Genomic DNA, 21,408 nt, shown 5'->3' on the forward strand with positions numbered 1-21,408 from the left:
GGATGCAGGACACACAAAGCATCACCCTGTTACGTTAAAGTAGCACTACCAAAGCCAAGATACCTGGGGCATCTTTTGAAAAGCAATAATTTCAATCTATAACAACAAACACTAAAGCACAGGCCATTGTTGCTCTTCTGTGATGATAATGCCTAAAATGAGAAGTCTTCTGATGCACTTAGCTTTTATGGTGATTCAAACAGCACCCATGATAAATTCTGCACTAAAAACTGAGCTTGCATGTCCCAGAAACTGAACATAATAGCAGCCAGGGAGGGATATTATTTATCATATTCATGAATCATATTATGGTATGACATGGAGAACCAGAGCATGAATTTTAAATTCATCCTGCTGCCTCCTCCTTATGCCACTGGGAGTTGAAGCATCAAAAAAGACAGAGCATCCCCAGAAGTGCCCAAATTAGGAATATTTTATTCCATTTCCTTAACAGCTCTTTCTGTTGGCTTTGGAAGGAGGAATAAGCAGAAGGGGTGCCTGGTTCTCAGCACACATATGGAAGCTGTGGTCACCAGATGAGCCAAGCTCAGCTCCTAGAAACACATGATGGAACCTGAATGCCCTCAGACATATGCATATGCCTTGACTTCTAAAAAGCTTGTGAGCTTTTTCCTCACTACTGGGTTCCTCCAGAGCACTAAGCAAAGAAACAAACATCCAAACCCACTCTGGCTTCTTTTTATACTTTGTGAAAGCAGGAAAATGCAAGTATTTTCCCTTTGTTTGGGAACTTTATTAATTTTTACTACTTCAAAGGTGAAACAGAAGAAAGTCTGTGCTCATCAAGGTCACTAAATTACCATTAATATCACACCTGATTCCTGTGGCAAAAGGAATGTCAACACATGTCAAGGTTCCTGATCTAGGCTGAAACCACCTTAAAAGCTTAATGCCGAGGCTGCCCCTTTACTTCCCTTTTGTCCTTTTTACTTTCTATTTTACATTTAGGAGTTGTCAAGGGCTAAATTCAGTCTCCATATTGCAATTTAGTAGCTCAGGTTGTACTGTTAACAGTTACATCAGCATAAGGATTCCCAATGGACAAGAACAGCAATGGATATGTTTAGAAAATGTCTTTGAATACACAGTAGTATTTAAATATAGCGAGTTATTGATCTAGTAAACTACAAACTCTTTTCTGCTTTGGGCCATTTAGGTGCTTTACTGATTTGTTTCAGGAATTGTTTTGTTTCAGACTTCAGTGCTGAAAATGAGAGCTACAGCATATACTTGAGTTTCTGTGACTGTAGTTGCACAGCTTACAGCACTACACCAGGTATATGTGTAGGTCACTAAGGGAAAAGCACCCCTCATATTGCTGTCATTGCCTTGAAATAGTTCTTATTTTAAATTTGGTGCAAGTTTAACAGAGCCCTACTTCTCATACTTGAGTGCACTTTTAACAAAATAAACAATCCGGATGCTCAACCACACAGCCTCTACATCTGCTGCTTCTCTATTTAGATATCCGGTTCCTCAGTTACTGGCAAAACCAACAATCCATATTCTAGGGCTACCAAGGTTTTATTCAGAGAACTATGTTACATAAAGTGGCAGGAAGGGAATTAAAGATCATTTGAAAAAAATCCTGAGTTGCCGTTATGTGATGTGATACTTCACCTGACACGCTTGCAAAGGAGGAATAAAACACCAGCGCCAAAAACACAACCTCCCACCCATCTCAGCAAACACATTCCAGACTCACCCTGCCCTCAAATCCTAAAGGGAATCAGGCATCAAGGGGGGATTTGCCATCAGTCTCCTCATCCCCAGATGCCTGCCCTGCCATCCACCCATCTCCAGCCAGCACTGCTGCCAGGGCAGTGGCATCCTCAGCTGGGTCAGACACAGGTCTGGCCACCAGCCAAAGAGCCACAGCTGAGACAACAGACAAGCCCAAGCAGTGCATGGGATCAACTCCCTTGACAGCCCACAAAACCAAATTGTATGTGGCACTTAATATCACATTTCCCAACTTTAAGCAAATCCACAGCTTCCCACCCACACATTCCCTGCAGTTTACTGACCCAACAGATTTCTGGGATGGAAGCTGACCTGTGTGATTACTAATTTCCAAGAAGCCACCGCAACAGAGGAAGGCACTTACCCTCATCATGATCTCTCTTTCTATAATGCTGTCCTCGATAGAAAACATTTCAGACACAGGCCTTTCCTTGACCGGCTCCTTCTTGACCCGCTCCTTCACACTGGTGAGGTCAGGCTCTGAGATAGAGGGCCCCAGTGAAGACCCATTTACTGCCACTTGATCAGTTCGAGAGACACTGATGGCTTTGGAAGGCCCCGGCCTCATGGCCTTGGCCCTGGCCACAGCCACAGAAATGCTAACGTGGTCCTGCCTCAGCGCTCCGTTGCTGACACTTTTACGAGGCCCAGGGTACTCCGGAGGAGGTTTATTTGGTATTCTAGCCAAGGCAGCTTGCAGCTGAGCACTGTACTCCATGTTCTCGTGGAGGGCTGCTATCCGGGACACAGATTCCTGTGTTTCCTCTTCCTCTTCGCTTTCACTGCTGTGTATCAGCACTGTGGCATCGGAAAACGTCTTTTTGTGGTGGTAGTGAGGGACTTGCTGAACTTCGTGGCCCATCTGAACCGGCTCTTCCGGCTGCACCTGCTCCCGCAGAGTGTTCCTGCGTGGCAGAGGGGCATTCAAAGTTTTCAGGGCCATGGCTTCTATGCCGCGCACCATATTGCTGATGACCTCCAGGCTGTGGCGCTTGTTGACGGCCGCGTGGTGCTTCACGGCCATGAGGGGCTCGCTGACCTCCTGCAGCGACTGGCGCACCACGGGCGAGCTGTCCTCCTGGAAGGTCTTCACCGAGAGCTGCACCTTGCGGGTGACCAGGTCGGGGCTGCTGCCACTGACGTACTTGTGCCGGTGGCTGGCCAGGTCGGGCGTGCTGGTGGCGGGGCGCGGGCGCGGGTACGGAGGCGGGGGCCTGAAGAGATAGTTCTTGAGCATGTGCGTGGTGTTGTAGCTCTGGCCGCTCTGCAGCTGCACGTTGGCCAGCTCTGGGGTGCTGACTGTGTGGGATATGGCGCTGGCTGCCGCCTTGTTCTGGGCAGCGTTGTTGGGGTTCATTTGGTCAGACGGGACCACGGGCTTGTTATAGGCACCCCCCTGGGGCCCGTAGGTGATCGTGTAAGGGTGCCTCTCTCGAATCTCAGGCTGGCTGTAAACTAGGTCCTCTGGCTGGTTGTAAGCATGTGTGTTTCCAATATTGAGATTCCTCAAAGACTGACTTTGGCTGTCCATCTGGATCACCCCTCTCTTCATTTGCCTCATGACAGTTTCATAATCTGGAGTTGGCCTGTAAGATGGGACGATGATTGCACTGTGTCTGTGGCTGGGGATATAGTCTGCTCTCATGATGTCACTCCCCGGGATGCTCAGATTTGAGGACATTGGAGATGCCTGGATGAAGTTCTGTGAGCGATTGAGGGAGTTCATGCTGTGGGCACTGCATACACTCCCATTGGGTCCATTACCATTCAAGTAGCTGAAGTCCATTGGACACCTATCCAAACTGGTCTGAGACCTACAGTAGAAAGTTTCTTCATTTCCATGGAAAATGCTATCTGTGTAGAGCAGAGAGAGAAATGTTGATAATTTTAACCCACAAGGATTTATTCACTGCTAACAAAGCTTCAAATGCAGTCTGCACCAGTGAGTACAGAGACAGCTTAGTGCACAAATGCAGGGAATGTTTGGTCTTGGGAGCATCCTTGAGCCATCAAAATAGAACTAAAGCAAAGCTACCAACATAAACATTCCCAACACTTAGCAAAACATGGTAGTAGTTCAGATCCCTGTGGGAAACATGAAAGGGGAAAGAGAGGAAGTGTTTTTGCCTGAGGTGGCAAGGAAGAATAAAGGGGCATCTCCTCCCTTCGCATCGTGAAAGGGTTCACTGATGCTGGCACCTTAAAACTCCAGCACTGCAAGCATATGGTTAATGTGAAACATTCTCTTGTCTCTTCTGTTGATACATGGCTGTCTGAGATTTAGAGTAGCAGAGGACTGTGAAATTGAAAATCCTACTTTAGACCAATCAACAGTTTTGAGGATCTGAAGTAAGACACATTTGGGTGATCAAAGCTCAGTGAAAAGAAAAAAAAGGAAAAAAAAAACCCAAACAACAAATCACCCTGCAGATGCACTACAGAATGTTAAATGCTTCAGCAAAGCCCTGAGAAGAAATCAAGACAATAAAGACCATATCCTGGATCACAACTTTACTGTGTCTGTCCCTGTTGAAAATCTTGTAAGAGAAGGGTAGTACTCCCAAATTCTGAAATCAGCTAGTTCTTTGAAAATGTAGAAAAGTCTGTTGTAAAACTAAGATAATTTTATAATTCTTCTAAAATTGAGATTACTCTTCACAGCCTGACCTCCACGGCAGAACAGCAGTAGCCACTAAGTCAAATATACTGCATGCAAGGAACGCTACTAAATGGCTCTTTTCAAAACTTACCAAATTCTGCCTTAAAAATAGTCAGACCCCACAACCCAAAACACTAACAGGTATGATTGAGAGTTCCTCTGCTGCTGAGAGTACTTCAGCTGTGCCTCTCATGAATTGCAAAGAACAGCAGCCTAGCAGACCTGGCTACGTGTATTCCAAAAGGTGGGGTGGTTAAGGGTGTGAGACTCAAGCTGTTTAGGGGCTGGGCTCCATTCCCAGACTTGATCAAAGTAACCCGGCACAACCTCTTAAAGAATTTATTTGTCAAATATGGGCTTGAAAACAGTTAACCCTCCTTGTGTCTGTAAGGCTAACAATGCAGGCAGATGGTGCTGAAAAATCAGCAGAAAAGGTTGTGCACAGATACAGTTTCATGGACAGGACATCATGATTTCTCCTACAGCAAAAGCTTTTTGCTGTCTCCTTTTCCCTCACTCAGTTTCTCTCCCTGGCCCCAGCTGGCACTGCCTTTGAGTACAGCCATCATACTCCCTTTAGAAATTATTTTTTCAGTTCACTGAACTGGAATACCAAGTTTAAGGTCCATATAATCACACGCAGATATTTTAGGGAAATTTGAAAACTGGAATTGGACTTCAAACAGAAGACTTACTGCAACATTAACTATAAAACTGCTAGTTCTCCTGCAGCAGCAGCTCCCATTTGACCATGATGGCATTATAAATCTGGATATAAGGCTTAGGAGCTTCTTTGCATACACATAAAATTGAAGTACATTAAAGGGAAAATATATGCTCTAAGTACCTTGTGAATTATGTGTTTCAGTGTAGTGTTCTCCACACTGGACATGCATAGGAGGCAGTATAAAAGGATGTTGTCTTGGCTGAAAAAAAAAAGCACAAGGAAATAAAAAAGCATTAGCCACAATTTTTGCAACTGAAACAGGAAAAATGGTTCTGTGCCCCTTCCCCTGAATACTGCTCCTTCTTACCCAGCCAAAAACACATCTTGGCAGCTCCTTATAGAACAGAGAATAACTTTTTGTAAATTGCTTGCTAAATTTTGTTACAGAGTCCAAAACTGACCAGTTTATATTCTTTTAAGCTCAACAACTTCAGAAAACAACATCCCCAATTTCAGCTCTTTTAAAATTCTTCACATTTTTATTAAAAGCCCTTGCCCTTGAAGAATTAAACCCAAACAAAACAGACACCTAATCAGGACAAAAGCAGACATGGAACAAATTCAAGGACTTAGGACAATGTTATACATGCAATTAGACCACATATGGACTTAAAATAACTCTGTAAATTACACAAACATTGAATTCCTTAGATAATGAATTCCAGTTTACTCCAGTAACCTGCACTGAAAGAATTTTTTAAATTAAAATCTCAGAGGGGACAATTCAGCATTAAATCAGCAGGATCATTTACAGAAAATAAATCAGAGCTGACGCCGTATTCCCCAGCTTTGTCCCTTGGTAAAACAACGTGTTTTTGCAATTCTACTTTGCCACCTGCACTGCAATGTCCTGTCTGGTGTCACTGAGCAAAGTTTATGAAAACATATTTCAATATATGAAGTAAGCAGAAAGACAAGGAAGACACTCCTGCCTCATGAATGTGTCCTCCTCAGCAGCAGAACAAGGGCTTTTCATCCAGGCTGATTCACGTAGCTCAAACTATTAAGGAATACTGTGGATGCCCAAGGCAAAAAACCCCACGTAATCTGCCTTTGTGTGCACATGCACCAAATAAGCACCCTGCAAGTTTGCTAGCAAAGAGGGGGTGGGGAAGGGGTAAGATTTACATTTTCCATGTAAATGGTGAGAAGGAATAAGAATCAAAGATACTGAGCTCGGTATGAATTCTTGCATACAAAATAGGTGTGTTAAGCCAGAGCTGGAAAACAGCAAGAAGTATTTTTGCCACAAGAACAAATTCCAAATGTATAAAATCCTAGTTTCACTGAACAACCTGGGCCAAGGAGACTGCTGTTGACAATTTTAGTAGAGGAACTGAGGCTGGAGCTGATGCTGGAAAGCCTAACAAATGAAGGGCAGAGAAAAAGTGCAAGAAAAGAGAAGTGACTTCTGCTAAGAATGCACACATCTGCAGTAGACAGTTTTCTTTGTGATCGATGTTATGAAAGGCACCTGCAAGAAATCTGGAATTTTTATTTCTAAGGCCCATCTGCCTCCTCTGAAAAAGAGAACCCTGGTGTCTGCAGAACAACAATAGCCAAATTAAAGACGACTTGTATTTTTTTAAAAAGCAGGTAATTAAACATACCATTATATTAAGATCTCCTACACTGAGGGTTTTTTTTCTGGAAAACCAACATTGCTGGGTGGTCTGACAGGAAAAAGAGACAGCAGAAACCACGCCAAAACCATATAAAGGGTCTTGATCTGAAAGTAAAGAACATGATCCCTAGTGAAGTGGCAGAGCCTCACCCCAAAGATTCCACTTCACTTCCCATTTCTGCCTTCTGATTTATTGCTACACAAGACAAATGAATAGGTAGGTGTATGAAGGTATGTGCAGTTCAGACAACAGTCAGGAGGGCTTTTTTTTCCTCCCAAAGAGAACTGTTCCAACAAGTTAGCAGAACAATTATGAAAAAGGCAGCTGAAAGTTCACTGTGAGCAGTCAGCAGCCCAGTGCACTTTTTTCAATTGATGAGCCCACATTCTTCCTCTTGATCTTCCTGAGATTCTGGGGATTTAAAGCTTGCTGCATGCTTATGCTTAAAAAAAAAATGTGTGAGCACAATTTGTTTTTTCTTTTGAAAGAGCAGATTTCCATTTTTCATATATAATTTAGAAAGCAGCTCACTTTTCCCCCTCATGATATTACAGAGGCTGTAGCATAAATGCCAAGCACCATTCATTTTTCACCTTCAGTTTTTCATAGTCATTTCCAGGGTTTTAACTCATAAATACCAAAAATATTGTAAATATGCTACAGAGAATGCAATACACAGCCTGTATATTGCATCATGACACCTTAGAAACACCTTAACAAAGGAAAGACAAAGAAATTTGGAGGCAGCTACAGCAGCTTTCTTGCCAGTGCCTGGGACACAGAGAGTGCAACTTTTAGATCTAATGGATTCTATACACTCACACAGGGAAATAACCTGTGTTGAAATCTGCAAGGATAAAGCTATCTTAAAATCAGTACCTGCTTAAGCCTAGTTTTGGAACATTTTCACAAACTGTAACCACACTGTGGGGAAATGTCAAGAAAACACTTGCCCACATCACCCTTCTGCCAGGCAGCAACAGGGTAATGGACTTTTCACTCCGGAAAGGTGTACAAAGTAGGTATAACTTATACCACACATGAAAACTGGCAACCTGCATAGAGATAATATTGCCCTCTGTCCAAGGAACCAGCAGTGCTACTGTTACAGAATTTCAGAATCTGTTAAAAAAGATTAAAAAATACCGACATGCTAGATGTTAAAATTTATTCCAAAAAGAGTTTCTTTAGAACAGACAGGAGAAAAGAAAAAAAAAGACTAACATATGATATTTTTTTGGTAAATATTTCAGGAAAAAACACCCAGTTTTGTCACATTGAGTGTTTCTTGGGATTAGTTAAACAGAAATAAAAACAATTTAAGAAAAACTCTGAATCACAATCCTGACTGATTCTAATAGTTTAACTTCAATTAATGGTAACTTCACACATAAAACAGGGTCCTAACTCAAGAAGCTGCTAAATTGTAAGTAGTCTTTATACAAAACCATGAGGATTGAAGAACTGCGAAATGTAACATTTTGTAACGACTAGATTTGATGCACAGAGAACAAGACGCTTCAAATCCTTTCCAGAGGATTATTTTCTCTACATATTGAAATAACCTCAATGCAGCAGAAAAGATGTTCAGTTTCTGTAGGGCAAATAAAAATATAATGCCTTGAAGACTGTAATTTTTACTACTCAGTGGCGATATTATCCAGTTAATCAATCGGGGCAGTCACACCCTTGAAACTCATTCCAACCATATTGCCAACAAGAAACGAGTTAATGGGCTTAGTTGAAATTTAGAGAGTCGTTCATCTTACACAATGCCTCATCCCATCAGAAATGGTATAGATATTCATAAAGACCCCACAGTGGCACGTACCAAAGATGACCTACTCCAGGTTGGCCGCCGTCGGATAGGGGGAGGAGAATTTGATTGTCTGTGGAGGAAAAAGAGAAATGATAGAAACCACAATATCTCAATTCTGAGTCAAGAATGAATGGGAAAAACAAGATGTGAAGAATCTGTTCATATTGCTCATTACTGAGATTTTCAGATATATGAATAAATGAAAATAATTCAGGTTCTCCTTTAAATACAGGAAATGTTCCCATTCCAAACTATACATGCCTTTTGATCATTATCCTATTTGGCTCACTTGGAAACACAAGAAAGAAAAATTCTCGTTCAAAATGAATTCAACATGTCTCTTAAGTAAAAAAAAATCCTGAACATGGCAGACAGGTACAGTCTCAGGTGACTTAATGTGAACATTAACACAAGGACAATGTTATGAATCTGATAGCAATCACTCCAAAGCAATGCACACAGATCAGGGAGAAAAAGAAAAAAACCATCTGGTTAGACAATACTAGCAGAGCCACATACGATGTTAGAGTAGCCAGGTGCAGTGGAAGGAACAAGGAGTGGAGGAGATAAAAAAATACGAGGAAGGGAAAGAAACAAGTTGAAAGGAGGTAGAAATATAGTGCTTACGTGAAGAGAGGAAAGGTGGAATTTGTCCTCTTACAGTTTCTGATCTGGTGAATGATGTTATGTGCAATTAGAGGAAAGGCACACAGGAAAACAAACAATTATCACTTTAACACAGAGGGCAGGAAAATTATTTGGCTAGAAAACACACTGGCATATGCTGTCATCAATATCTGAAGCTCTAGCACACAAGCTTGTACCACATGAGACCATGGTCAGGAGAGCAGTTCTAATGACCAAAATACATTGAAACTTGTTATTTCACTCTTTGACTTCATGACATCCCCTACCTTTATTAGTCCAAATATCTGCAAGTGGCCTGTGAATCTGCTATATACAACACTTTCATAGGACCCACATACTTATGGTTCAGTGTTTAGGAAGAAACATGATCAAAAGCTATGGCTTCTAGAGTCTGGATTGTGACTGGTAACAGAAAGTTCTCTCTGTTGACCCCAACACAGCTTCAAAGGGGAAGTATCCCAAGGTGACACACTATGGTATTTTGTTTTCTTTCTTGACTGTCACAGGGAAAACAATCAGGAGCTCCCTTTGAATTCAATTCCTCTAGAACCATTAAAATTGAATTTAGTATTGGACTATTGAAATCCATTACATGCTGCTAAAAAATGTCTTTTCCAGTCTTTCATTCACTTCCCAGGAACTATAAGCAAATGTAAAATCTAACCAACATCTCTTTTCTGTAAGGGAAAAGATCACTCAAAGCAGTTCACCTCTGTGGACTCTCCTGGGCTCTAACTCACCATATGTCAATATAATGTGGGCACACGTGAAAGACCTTCCAATCTTCCCCTCACCATTTTGGCTTTATTTTCCAACAGATGGCATTACCCAGCTGAACAGATGGGATGTCCAGCTCTAACTAGAGTTGCTGATAGAGATGAGACTTCTTCATGGTAAGTTTTGCAAGAATTTAATGTTCTCTGTTATACACGCCCAGCACACCACGAAAATTTCTCAAAACTCTAACCTTTTGAAAGGCAAATTTACCTCAATCTGAAAATGTGTGCTGGTGTAAATCAAACATCTCAGCTAGGAAACAGACTTTTGAATTAAAGCTAAAGCCTAATGAATTCCTCCTTCAGTTAGAAGGAATCCACCTGTGTGAGAGGACTAGCTCAAGGCCAGTTTTTAAGAAAGTGCTCAAACCAGAGCCTAAAGGAGACTTCAGGTTTAGATTTACAATCTCTGCTGTGTTGTGGCAGCACAGCGACGCAGATTAACACACCCAGGTGTCCTCCCTCGTTCAGCATGCATAAGAGGCAGATAAATTATCCTGCCCGAACTAGAAGATGACAGCCTCCACTCTCCAGCACCTTTACTTGCTGCATGGGCAGTGCATCTGCTGCTGCAGCTCACATTTTGACATGCTGACCTATGTCACCTTTCACTCCAGTTTAGGCTAATACTCTGGGCTATCAACACCAAGACCTTCAATTCAAGACTCCCGGTAGGATTTGGCTGCATGGGGAGCACGAAAGCTCAGAAGGCTCAGAATGAAATTTCATTCCCAACCGTCTGTTCTTGCTGTTGGTTAAAACAAAACCAGAAAAAAGGGAAAGGGGAGAAGAATAACTGACATATGTGACTAGGAAAAACACCCAAAATAATCCAAAATTAAAAACATTCATCACCTCCCCCCCCCCCAAAAAAAAAAAAAAAAGAAAGAAAAGATGAAGAATCCCCAAAACCAAACAAAACCAGTCACGCCAAAATTCAGACCAATTCCAAAGCAAGGTGTCAGAAAGCAACTGTGAAGCAAGAGTACTCACTCTGTGCAGATTTTGTTCTGTTTGTAAAACTTGTGTCTTGATGCAAAGAGACGTGAAATATATTTAGCATTTTCAAGATCGTCCTTTAAAAATGAGAAAAAAATAGGAAAAAAATTATTTTGTTATTTTTACCAAGAAGTGACAAAAGCTTTTTAAAAATCCAGTTGCAGGAATGCTGGGTAAGGTCTCCCATGAGCCCATGGTCTACCATGGAATTTGGCTCCCAAGAGCACATCTAGTGGTCTCAAGAGCACTGACGGCATAGGATTACTGGAACCCAGTGGTGTGCATTTACACACTGCCACTCCACTGCTAAGGCACGGTAGGGGGGGACTGCAGCAATAAAATGGCTCAAGCTTGCTGGTCCAGTTTCTGTACAGGCCTTGGTTCAGGGAGATGTGGAGTGATTTTAAACAGCACAGAACAGCACCGTGGCCCTCTGAGTTGCAGTATGTGCACACAGGGTAGCTCATGCCCAGTTTCTACTTATGCTGCTGTATTTATGCCATTCTAAAGGCACTTCAGTTTTTTTGCAGACTTCCCAGCATAGGACATTTCAGGATGATTGGAAGAAAACACAGAAATTAGTAGCGAAATGAAGTTAATTTCTCTTTCTGCATAAAGTACAACAGGAATGTGAGGGGGGTGGTGTTAGGCAAGTGAGCTTCTCTGGGAAAAAAGAATTTTAAAGGTTTAGTTTTACATAAGTAGCTTTCATGATGACACTGATCAGATCTTTTTCTTACTGTGTGAAAGAGTACATTCTCTTCTTTGTTGATCAACTCTAGAACAATTGAAGACTTGTTATGAGCAATATTCCCAATGTCATTCCACCTGCAGAGTAAAAAAATGCATTGGAGTTTGCCAACACATACATTCAAACATTTCACAAACACAGTAAGAATCCTTTAGTCAACATCAGTCTCATTTTATGGGAAAGGTTTTCAGTAACTTTTTGGTGAAAAAACCTGGTCAGGAAAACAAGGAAATCAGGTTCTGATTAAACAGCTCTTAACCCAAAGCAGGAGAGTTAAAAGCTCTCTTTAAAAAAACGATTTTGAAGACCCACAATAGAAGACACACTGAAAACACAGTAATGATAACCATTTTACTGAACTGTAGCATTTTGGAACTGATTGATTTTAGTGACATGTAACAGAATTATTTTAAGTGTCATTCCTCCCCAAATGCTGTTTCCACCTTTCATTCAGTGCTAATTCTTGCTAAAGAAGGTTAAGTTGACAACATGGTTATGTAGGCTATGCATACCATGTTAATACTCTGGCCTTATGTTTGCAATCTTTTTTTTTTTTTTTTTCCCAAGTAATTGTCAGGTTGCCCAAGATCTGAGTTATAATCTCCTTACAAATAGCTGACAGACATTTGCGTACATTGCATGCAATCCACGGGTATGGAAGGGACTTGTTTGTTCTGTTTGCAGCATGCATTCCTCTTCATGTCATGGCAGGATGCTTGCAGTGCATATTTCCAGAGAGTTAGAATCCCAGCACCAACTCTCATTTCTACATGTAAAGAAACTTCTGCTTTTGTCACCTGACCCAATTAAAGGATTATCTAATTCCTTCTCAAAATTACATATGCAAAACCAGAGCTAGGGGAAAAGGGAGCACTAACATTTTTAAGCTGACTAATGAAAGCTCTTTTAAGGCAACCCTCCCCCCAGAATTCCATCTGAAGTCTGATATAAGCCTTAGCTACTGACTGAAAATCAGTGCACCTCAAAACTCACAACTTCTAGGCTGCACAAAATTCCTACTCTAATCACAGGGATTAGTAAAAATCCACTTCAAGTAAACAGCAACAGTAATAAAAATACCCACTAGAAGAGTAGCAAAGAAGAGCAAAACTGTCCTCCCTGGAACCATGGAGATTTCTAGCAACATTTTCATACAAAACAAACCCACAAAAGAAAGTTAATGGATAAGTCATTCTTATTAACCAAAATAAACTGCAGAAGAAACAATAACGTGACACAGCCATGATTTTCAAAATCACGGAATAAGAAAGTTGAACATTTTTTTAGTGGGGCACCTAAATGTGGCAACCAGATTTTCAGAAGTGTTGAGCTCCCAGGCTGCCAGCTGTGAGGTTTAGCAGATTTGCATTCAGAAGCATCAAAGAAGAAGACAAAGACAAGAGAAGAAAAGGGATCAAAGCCTTGTAAACTAGAACAAGATACATGACAGGCTACTACAACTTTCTTGCCATCCAACCCATTCACAGACATCAGAAATTATTCTTTATCTCTCTTTGGGTCACGAGACCAATCCTGAAAACAGCAAACTTACTACTCCTTAGTTAGAGGATTGGCACTGTTACAGTCACATATGCAAGTAAGGAAAAAATCCCACACATACAGCTATGGATAATAATATAAAAGACCCCCATTTCTACCTATAGATCACAGTTGTCCTTCCAATTCTGTTTTTTATGAAGATGCCCATGAAGAAAATACCAAGGTGTATGTCATTTCCATGGTTATCCTGCAGAGAAAGGAAAATTTAATAAATGCTCTGGTCAATAGGTTTACAGGAATGCATGCTGAAGTACCAAAGAGAAGCCCTTCATTGTGGATGCAGGACCAACCTATATTTTGCAGCTTGACTGGACTCTGATTTTCATTATTTAAGAGCAGTTAGCATTTAAGTGGATTCATTGTGCTGATTAGTGAGAGCAGAAGAAGGATAAATGGCCTCCAAGTTCTCCTCTCCCAAAGAGCATGCAGACCACAAACTGGCATTCACTGTATAATACCCCACATGCCCTGTCTTTGTGACTGCAACTATCTAGAGCCCGTAGGAAAAGCAATAGCTCTCTTTCACAGTCATGGTGTTTCTCCAGACATCTGTTAAAACATGTACAGATTTCAGAACACCACACCTGGAGATGGAATCCCTCTCGAAAGCTCTACCCTTCACACTTCCTCCTTTAAGTCCTCCATGTAGAAATTCACAGCGTGTCACCCCAAAAAGCACTTTCATCTCTGTGCAGCTACATCTTCTATTGATTTTCAGTAGTTAGGTTAAATATTCAACTGCAAATGCTACATAAAAACAATGCAAAACCAGTGGACTCTAAGAAGTCCTATTGCTTTTGCACCTACCTATGTCTCCTTGCAGGCTCCTGTTTGAAAAACCACATGCTCTCGATCCATTTCGCAATCTGTTTGCTTAAAAAAGCCTTTTCCTTTTTTTTTCTTTTTTTTTTGACAAAGAGGTTTTTCTACATTTATCAACAAGCAAGAACAGTTCCCCCTCAGCTGCATATATAGTAATTGAGTCACACTTTAAAGTGGTAAACAGAAATCACTCTAACACCCTGAGTGTGGTTAGAAAGCATGGCTAGAAGAAAGGATATGAGGAAAGTTAATGAACTATGCCTGCACACACTGTACAAACCATCAGATGCCCCTGAATTTTAATAGACCAGGCTATTCTCCTGGTCTAGAACCAGAGCTGTTCTCCTGGCCTTGCTGTGCTTGATCCCCAGAAGGCAACGATGGAGTCTCTGCACCTGTTTAACTACTGAGTGCTGGGCCTTTTGCTAACTAACCATGGCTGGCAATTCATCCACAAGCTGAGAGTCAGCAGTTTAGTCTGATCAGAGGAGAACACATTCTTCTGCCTTGTGCCACAGGGAGTTTAACAAGGCAAAAAGACTGGGAATACGTGGGGGAAAATGTATGTATTTGTTAACATTCAAGTAATATATCTTCGTGTGAGTGTGTATACACACAAATAACTGCATGGAAAGAAAGACATGTAATTGTAATAACATTTTCTACCTGGGAAGAAAGAGAAATCTTTTGTTTTCCCCTTTGAATGCAGTTCTGTTTGTGTCCATGGCCAGCATGCTGCTCCTGAATGCAAGGCTAACACCTTCCTGCCATTTTGCAGAGTAGCCAGTCTGCTGTTCCTACTTACCTTACAGACACATGCAATAATATCTAATGGCACCTCCAACAGAGGAATCCGTTGCAGTAGTGTGCAGCAAATTCCAAATGAATTTGAGGAGAGCTTTCAATTCATTCATTGGCAATAAACATTCCAAAATTTTTTTGGTGGGTTGAAAGTTTTTTGCCATTCAGCTCCCCCTCTCCAGGCCAATTCTAAGATTGGTGCCAAAGGATCAATTTTGACTTCAAGCAGGAAGCTTGTTTTGTTTGGTGTGCATTCGGGTTTGGTTTTAAATTCCAAGTTATCTTTAACTAGCAGGAAAACCACTCACAATTCACCACTTATGGTGTCTGGGCAGGTTAGCAAAAATAAATGGGTCATGTTGGTTACAGTGGTTTTCAGTTTCTCAGCACAATTTTATCATGGCAGTATGTGCTCCATAAGGCCACAAATCGAGACAATCCACGGCAGGATAGGACTTCCAGTGAAGGCAAAGTGACTGCAAATGCAAAATAATCCCTGAAGTTCCCCCTTATTAAAAATGCATGGAGGAATTCCTGTGTGCATACATAGGAAACTAAGGAAAAGTGAAGTTAATGCTTTCTAAGTAGCAACCTAGAAAGACATGAAAAGGTCTCCTTTTCCTATCCTGTTAAAGATTACCAGAGCTGAGATTCATTTGCCCTGGCCACTCTGCCATAGACAGCATGTGAAAGAAAGGCAAGGATCATCTCTTATTCTGTACAAAGGATTTTCATGGAAGAGAAGCAGCACTGTAGGCCTAAGTAACCCTCATGCTGCAATGTCCATTCAAAATACCAGCAGCCATTTCACCCTTTGAAGCAGTTAAACACGTCCTGTCTCTTTTGGACAAACATGACTTGCATGCAGCCAAAGGTTGCTGCAGAGTTCTGCATCGCTTGATTCAGAGGTTCCTTTATAATGTACACTGACATACCTTCACAGGGAAAATTTCCTGTCCAAACCCATCCAGACGTTCCACTTCATTGATGTACATTAGCTCAGCCTCTGCTGCTGTAATGCCACTGCAATTACATTAACAAAAGGCAGCAAATAGTTCAATATTACACACACACACACAGAAATACTAGCAAAAAAAAAGTGAGTTTCACAAACCACTTGAGAAGACACTTTGGAAACGCTGGCAAGAAATGCACAACACAAAGATAGCTTTCAACATTAGGATCATTTTCAGCAAGGGGGAAAATTTTAGTAAATGTCAGTAAGCTAAGGTACAAAGCACAGTTCAAATGACAGGAGGAACAAACAGAACTGATCACGTTATTCAGCTTCTTCCACACATAAAATCTTCTCCAGGCTTTATTAAACCACCAGGTTGTGGATAGTTTTGGATGGACAACTTGAACCATAGGGGTGCTAATCTGCCTGAATATTATACAAGGCCACTGGAGCTTCCTAAAATGACTTAAAAGGAAAGACCTACATTTTCAAGTTGGCTGTTCAAAAACACAGGCACTAAATCCAAAAGTTGAACAGATTCTCTTTCATAAGAGAGAACAAACCAGCTGAAAACTTTTACACACGTATCTACACATGCTCCTGTCACAGCTCAGGAATTCAAACAGATTTCAATTCTCAAAAGCAGGTCAGAATAGATTGCAGGTTGCTCCAAAAAAAGCCACTATTAATTTTTCTCCTCTTTACTCCTCCTTACCACAGCTTACAAACAGGAATATAGGACCCAAATACCTGGGAGAAGGGAGGTGGAATACGATCTACCTGCTGAAGTGAGAGGAAGTATTTGCTCTTTGTGTTGCAGAAATAGCACTATAGAGCACAGCAGGTGGGAAATCTTTCCTTTCAAGTCTGTGAGTTAACCAAGATCACACAAGCAGCCCATGGCAGGGAGAGAACAGAACCAGGCCTGTTCATGGCCAGCTTGGAAGCTATTCCTTTGGTTGCATCAAAGGCCCAGGCTTGCATTGAAACTCAAAACTGAGAATGGCCTTAGACTCAGAGATTGATATTTGTCCTTTTACAACCACTTTCTCTCATGTAATGGGGAATGCAACATCCTTCACATAATATTCCTATTGCATATGACATGTGGGCACTGCCATTTTTTCCCATAACAGCACTCTGGAGGTTTGAACACTTCCACCACTGAAACACCCAGACAACATGAAAGACACTTGCTCACAAAGAAGGTTTTTTTAGTGAAGCACTAATGCACACACTCCTGGCTCATTAACTAGTTACACTATACTGTGTCCTCTCCTTGAGACTTCAAGCCCAATTCCTGTTATTTTCATTTCCATTACGCTGAGAGCATTTCTATCCCCCTCCTCTTGTAAGAGGCTCTCGGATCACCACTGCTCAAGTCACAGGGTCTTTCACATCAGGGTTTAAATGAAATCAGAGAGAGGAGTCTACTGCATAGCACCATAGGGTTACACATGCTCATTAAACTCAAGGGTGTAAATGCTCGTTTATTTGGGATTAAGCTCCTCAGCCATTTTGTGTTTACAAGAGGCAGATAATCTTCTGTGATAGACTAATTAAAAATCCAGTGACACAAAGCATAATAGCAACATGAAGATAAGCTAGTTAAATACTGCCAGGAATGCATGGGGAGGCAGGGAAGTACTAGAACGATGATAATTTTTTTTTTTTTTAAATAGCACAAACTTTATCATGTCAAGCTCACCTGTGAGTTCGGTGTTCCTGGGCAACCTTCTGAGTCAGGTCCTCCAGGACAGCTTCATCCTGGGTCCAATCCTGTAAGAACATGAAGCAGCATCAAAAACTAGTTAGCCAAAGAGAGAGAGGATAATATGGCAGACAGAAATTATGACAGCAGACAGTTCAAGACTTGTACTAACAGAGAGAGGACCTATCACTGACCGCATTGAAAATTCAAAGCATGGGATGCTGAAAATATGTGAGAAGAACACAAAGCTCTGATTTGTTTTTTTTTTTACCTTCTTTTGAGAGAGTAAAGAGATACTGTTAAAAATAGAGGTAAAGTCCTTATTATTCCAAAATACTGAACAGAATACAGAGTACAGACATTGTCCTGGATAAGTACTGAACAAATCCTTAAAAAATTTGGAATTCTACAAAATAATATATACCTTTTAAAAACAATATAATACACAGACCATGGAAAAAGAATTCATGAGTATTTTATGAAAATGAAAAAAATGGAACATGAATTAATAAGTATTTTTTGTCCTGCAACATACAGACACTCCCTTCCTCACGTTAAAGGGATTGAGTTTTGCTACTTCTTCCAAGATGCATTAAAACCTACTTTATGCTTGCAACACATTTCTTAGCAGAAATTTTTATACTCTCCAAATTTAATAATGTGCGGTAGAAACAATTCTGAAATAATTGGGAGCAAGTTAATAAAGGAAGTCTACTCATAAATTCAAGGCCAAAAAAAGGAAGCTGAAAAACTTTCTTGCAAAACCTCAAAGTTCTTACTTTTACTGAAGAAAGCCTTAAGGCTGCATGTAATGTACTTAAATACACTGCTTCTTGCTCAATGGGGCCCTCCCCTCTGATATTTGCTTCTGCCACAAAAAAATGTGAAAGTGGTAGCGTGCTAATGAAAAATGGCATGGTACATGCCTATGCACAGCCACACACCTGTGGGGTGTACTGTGTACATAACTTTGTTCTTTTCACTGCTGAAGAAATGCCATTTGACACACATTGTAGCCTCACAAGATCAAACAGCAAGAACACAGCTGCCCCTCCCTCATCCACAAGCTCACTTCACTAATGAATTTACAGCAATGTTCTCAGTGGAGGCTTTTTCTATGCCCCAAATTCACTCAAATCTCCCAACGTGCTTAGGGATTCGTTTGTATCTACAGCACTTAGCCACTGTTACTGAACTTGCAGTGAAATATTTACTTTTAGGTCATCCATCCTCCCCAAAGAGCAAAGAGAGAAGTAGTTAAAGAAATGTCTATAGAAATAGTTGATTTAAGAGTAGGCTTCTGAAGGTGTAGGAAGCAGACACTCTGCAGACCTTCTTAAATTTAGCAATAGTTGCATGGATGAAAGGCAAAATACCACAAAGCAATGGTAAACATGCAAAGCAGAAGAGAGCTGACCACACTACTGTGGAGGCAGCTGACACAAAAATAGACGCTCTGAGATGGGCCCAAAGAGTAAATTGCTGAACCACAGAGAAATTAACCACCTGAAAGCTTATCTAGAGACCTAAAGCCTTCCCTATTTTTTTTCTGAACAGAAAAGTAGTACCAGCATATCCCGGGCAGTGTTCAAGACCAGGCTGGATGGGGCACTGAGCAACCTGGTCACTAGAGGAGGTGTCCCTCCTCACAGCAGGGCGCTTGAAACTCTGATCCTTGGGGTCTCTTCCAACTTAAACCACTCTGTGATTCATTTTGTATTGAAAGAAATTTGCAGAAGTTCATTTACAAAATGACTCCCTGACAACACTTTTCTCCATGTATATTTTCAGTCATCTTCTATCCCATTTAGGCTATCATACATGACTTCATAAGCCATCAACTATACACAAGATCATCAATTACTTATCAATAGATAAGATGGCTAACCAAAGAAATTCTGCCCCATAGAGAAGATAACAGAAGTTTATTAGTGAAAGGTTAATACTGAAGCCACATTTTACATGCATATTCTACATAAAGCATATTCAGATCTCTGTGCATTCCCATCTTCCTTCTGCTTTTTTCAGGTTGTATTGAACTATCTAGTGGCTCAAAATCGCACTTTCACTTCAAGACACCAGGCAGATGTCACCTTTTTGGACTTAAGATGAACTGTCCACTGCAGTTCCTGTGCAAAGAGCATGGGTAAGTGGGATGAAATACTTCTGAAGCCTTCAAATTACAGTGAGATGAATCATTCTCCCTCTACTACTCCACTAATTGCAGAGGGAAACCAGATGCCTTGACTTCCAGGCAGCTACACTCAGGGCATGGGAACCCCACCCTGCTTCCAGATATTTTTTCCAGTTCGAAAGAATTCTATAATTTTTTATATTTATGAAGATTACACTAAATACTCACGCTGATGGACTTGTTAATCTAAGACAAAGCCAGCCTTAGCTTCAAAAGGCATTTGTTTGGGGTTTTTTCTTCTCTAATTCATCCTCCCAGAGAATCTTAATGTCACAGACTGCAAGTGCTTGGCATTTGCCACCAAATCTCCAACATCATTAGTGACCTAAGCTCCTTCCCTAAACATTCAAGTTATTTGCTAGTTTCCAAAAGTAAACTGAATTTACAGCAAATTCCCTGGAGAACATTTTGAGAAGACCTGATTCAGGCTTCACTAGAGTGCAACAGTCAGCTGATGTAAATCCACACTCTCTTCAGGGGTGGCTGCAAGGCTTCTCCTGTGGCACAACATTTACTGCAGCAGCAGCCCTTACATCCCCTTGATGTGCCATGTTGCTAATATCACAGTACTGCTATTATACACCTTCTAAAACAGCTGCAAATTCTTTTTTGATTCAAAGATGTCTGTTTCTTTTGTGGCCACCAGTTTGTAGTGGAGGCTCAACAGGAATTGAAAATGGGCTGACATTCCACAGCATAGAAAAATTCAGCTGCAATCAAGTTTTGGGGAGAAAACTTTGCTTTCACTAGTCCAGTGCTGGTGCTTTTGCTCTGTTATCAACAAAGCCATCTCTGAGTCATGGAGAAATTACTCACAAAAGACCACAAAAGAGAGGGATAAGGAACTCACCATAGGAAACAAGACATATTCTCGGAGGAAGTCATGAGATTCAAACTGATTATAGTCTCCAAAATCCGCTGGAAAAAAAACAACACAATTACTCATTTTGGCACTTTGCACACATGTCAAGACCACGCTCAACCTTTGCACAGACACTTAATTTCAAGTGGGCAAGTTCTCTCTGAAGCCACAACCCAGCACAAAAACTTTTGCTTGTACTTTAGCTTTTAACATGGATGTCTCAAAATAACAGTGTTATTACCAGAGATCAAGTGACAGCCAACAAGTAATTTCTTTCTTTCTTTCATCCCTAATATAATGACTATTTGTGATGCTTAACCATCAGGAGTGAAAGAGCTTGTTTTTCTGTAGCCTTCTTAAAATCATACCCCCATTAAAAAAATGCTGGGATTGCTCAGCCCCCTTAAAAATTGTGCACATTTTTGCTTCTCCACCATTTCCAATTCTGACCAGGCAAAAAAAATAGAAAATTTAACCTAACTCTGCTACAATTCTACACAGTTGAACAAAAGATTAATTTTACAGCCTATAAAGGTTAAAAACCTATTAAGGTTTAGGTTTAACCTAAAAAGGTTACAGGTCAGTTTTATTAAAACTTGTCAATAGCCAGCATAGGGGAAGGTTTATCCTTCTGCAGCCAACCAAGCAGTGCAGGCACTGTGTTGGTTTAACTAACTGGCCCACACCTTTCTCCTCACTTCTCTGCTTCTACATCTCTCCAAAAGATACTCA

At 41.0% G+C, this 21,408-nt stretch overlaps 1 protein-coding gene across 3 annotated transcripts in view; it reads right to left on the bottom strand.

Annotated features, from left to right (window-relative positions):
* Positions 1-21,408, bottom strand: part of PTPN14 (protein tyrosine phosphatase non-receptor type 14) — a 110,749-nt gene that overhangs the window by 18,562 nt on the left and 70,779 nt on the right. For all 3 annotated transcript variants that reach the window (XM_064709105.1, XM_064709107.1, XM_064709106.1), the window contains exons 5-13: positions 20,665-20,732; positions 17,618-17,688; positions 15,887-15,974; positions 13,427-13,515; positions 11,758-11,845; positions 11,012-11,094; positions 8,607-8,664; positions 5,271-5,349; positions 2,129-3,618 (exon numbers count right to left, since the gene is read on the bottom strand). In XM_064709105.1, coding sequence (XP_064565175.1) covers positions 2,129-3,618; positions 5,271-5,349; positions 8,607-8,664; positions 11,012-11,094; positions 11,758-11,845; positions 13,427-13,515; positions 15,887-15,974; positions 17,618-17,688; positions 20,665-20,732 — 2,114 coding nt within the window. The remainder of the gene's footprint in view (positions 1-2,128; positions 3,619-5,270; positions 5,350-8,606; positions 8,665-11,011; positions 11,095-11,757; positions 11,846-13,426; positions 13,516-15,886; positions 15,975-17,617; positions 17,689-20,664; positions 20,733-21,408) is intronic.

The sequence above is a fragment of the Zonotrichia leucophrys genome, chromosome 3, assembly GCF_028769735.1.
Source record: "Zonotrichia leucophrys gambelii isolate GWCS_2022_RI chromosome 3, RI_Zleu_2.0, whole genome shotgun sequence".
Classification (NCBI taxonomy): domain Eukaryota; kingdom Metazoa; phylum Chordata; class Aves; order Passeriformes; family Passerellidae; genus Zonotrichia; species Zonotrichia leucophrys.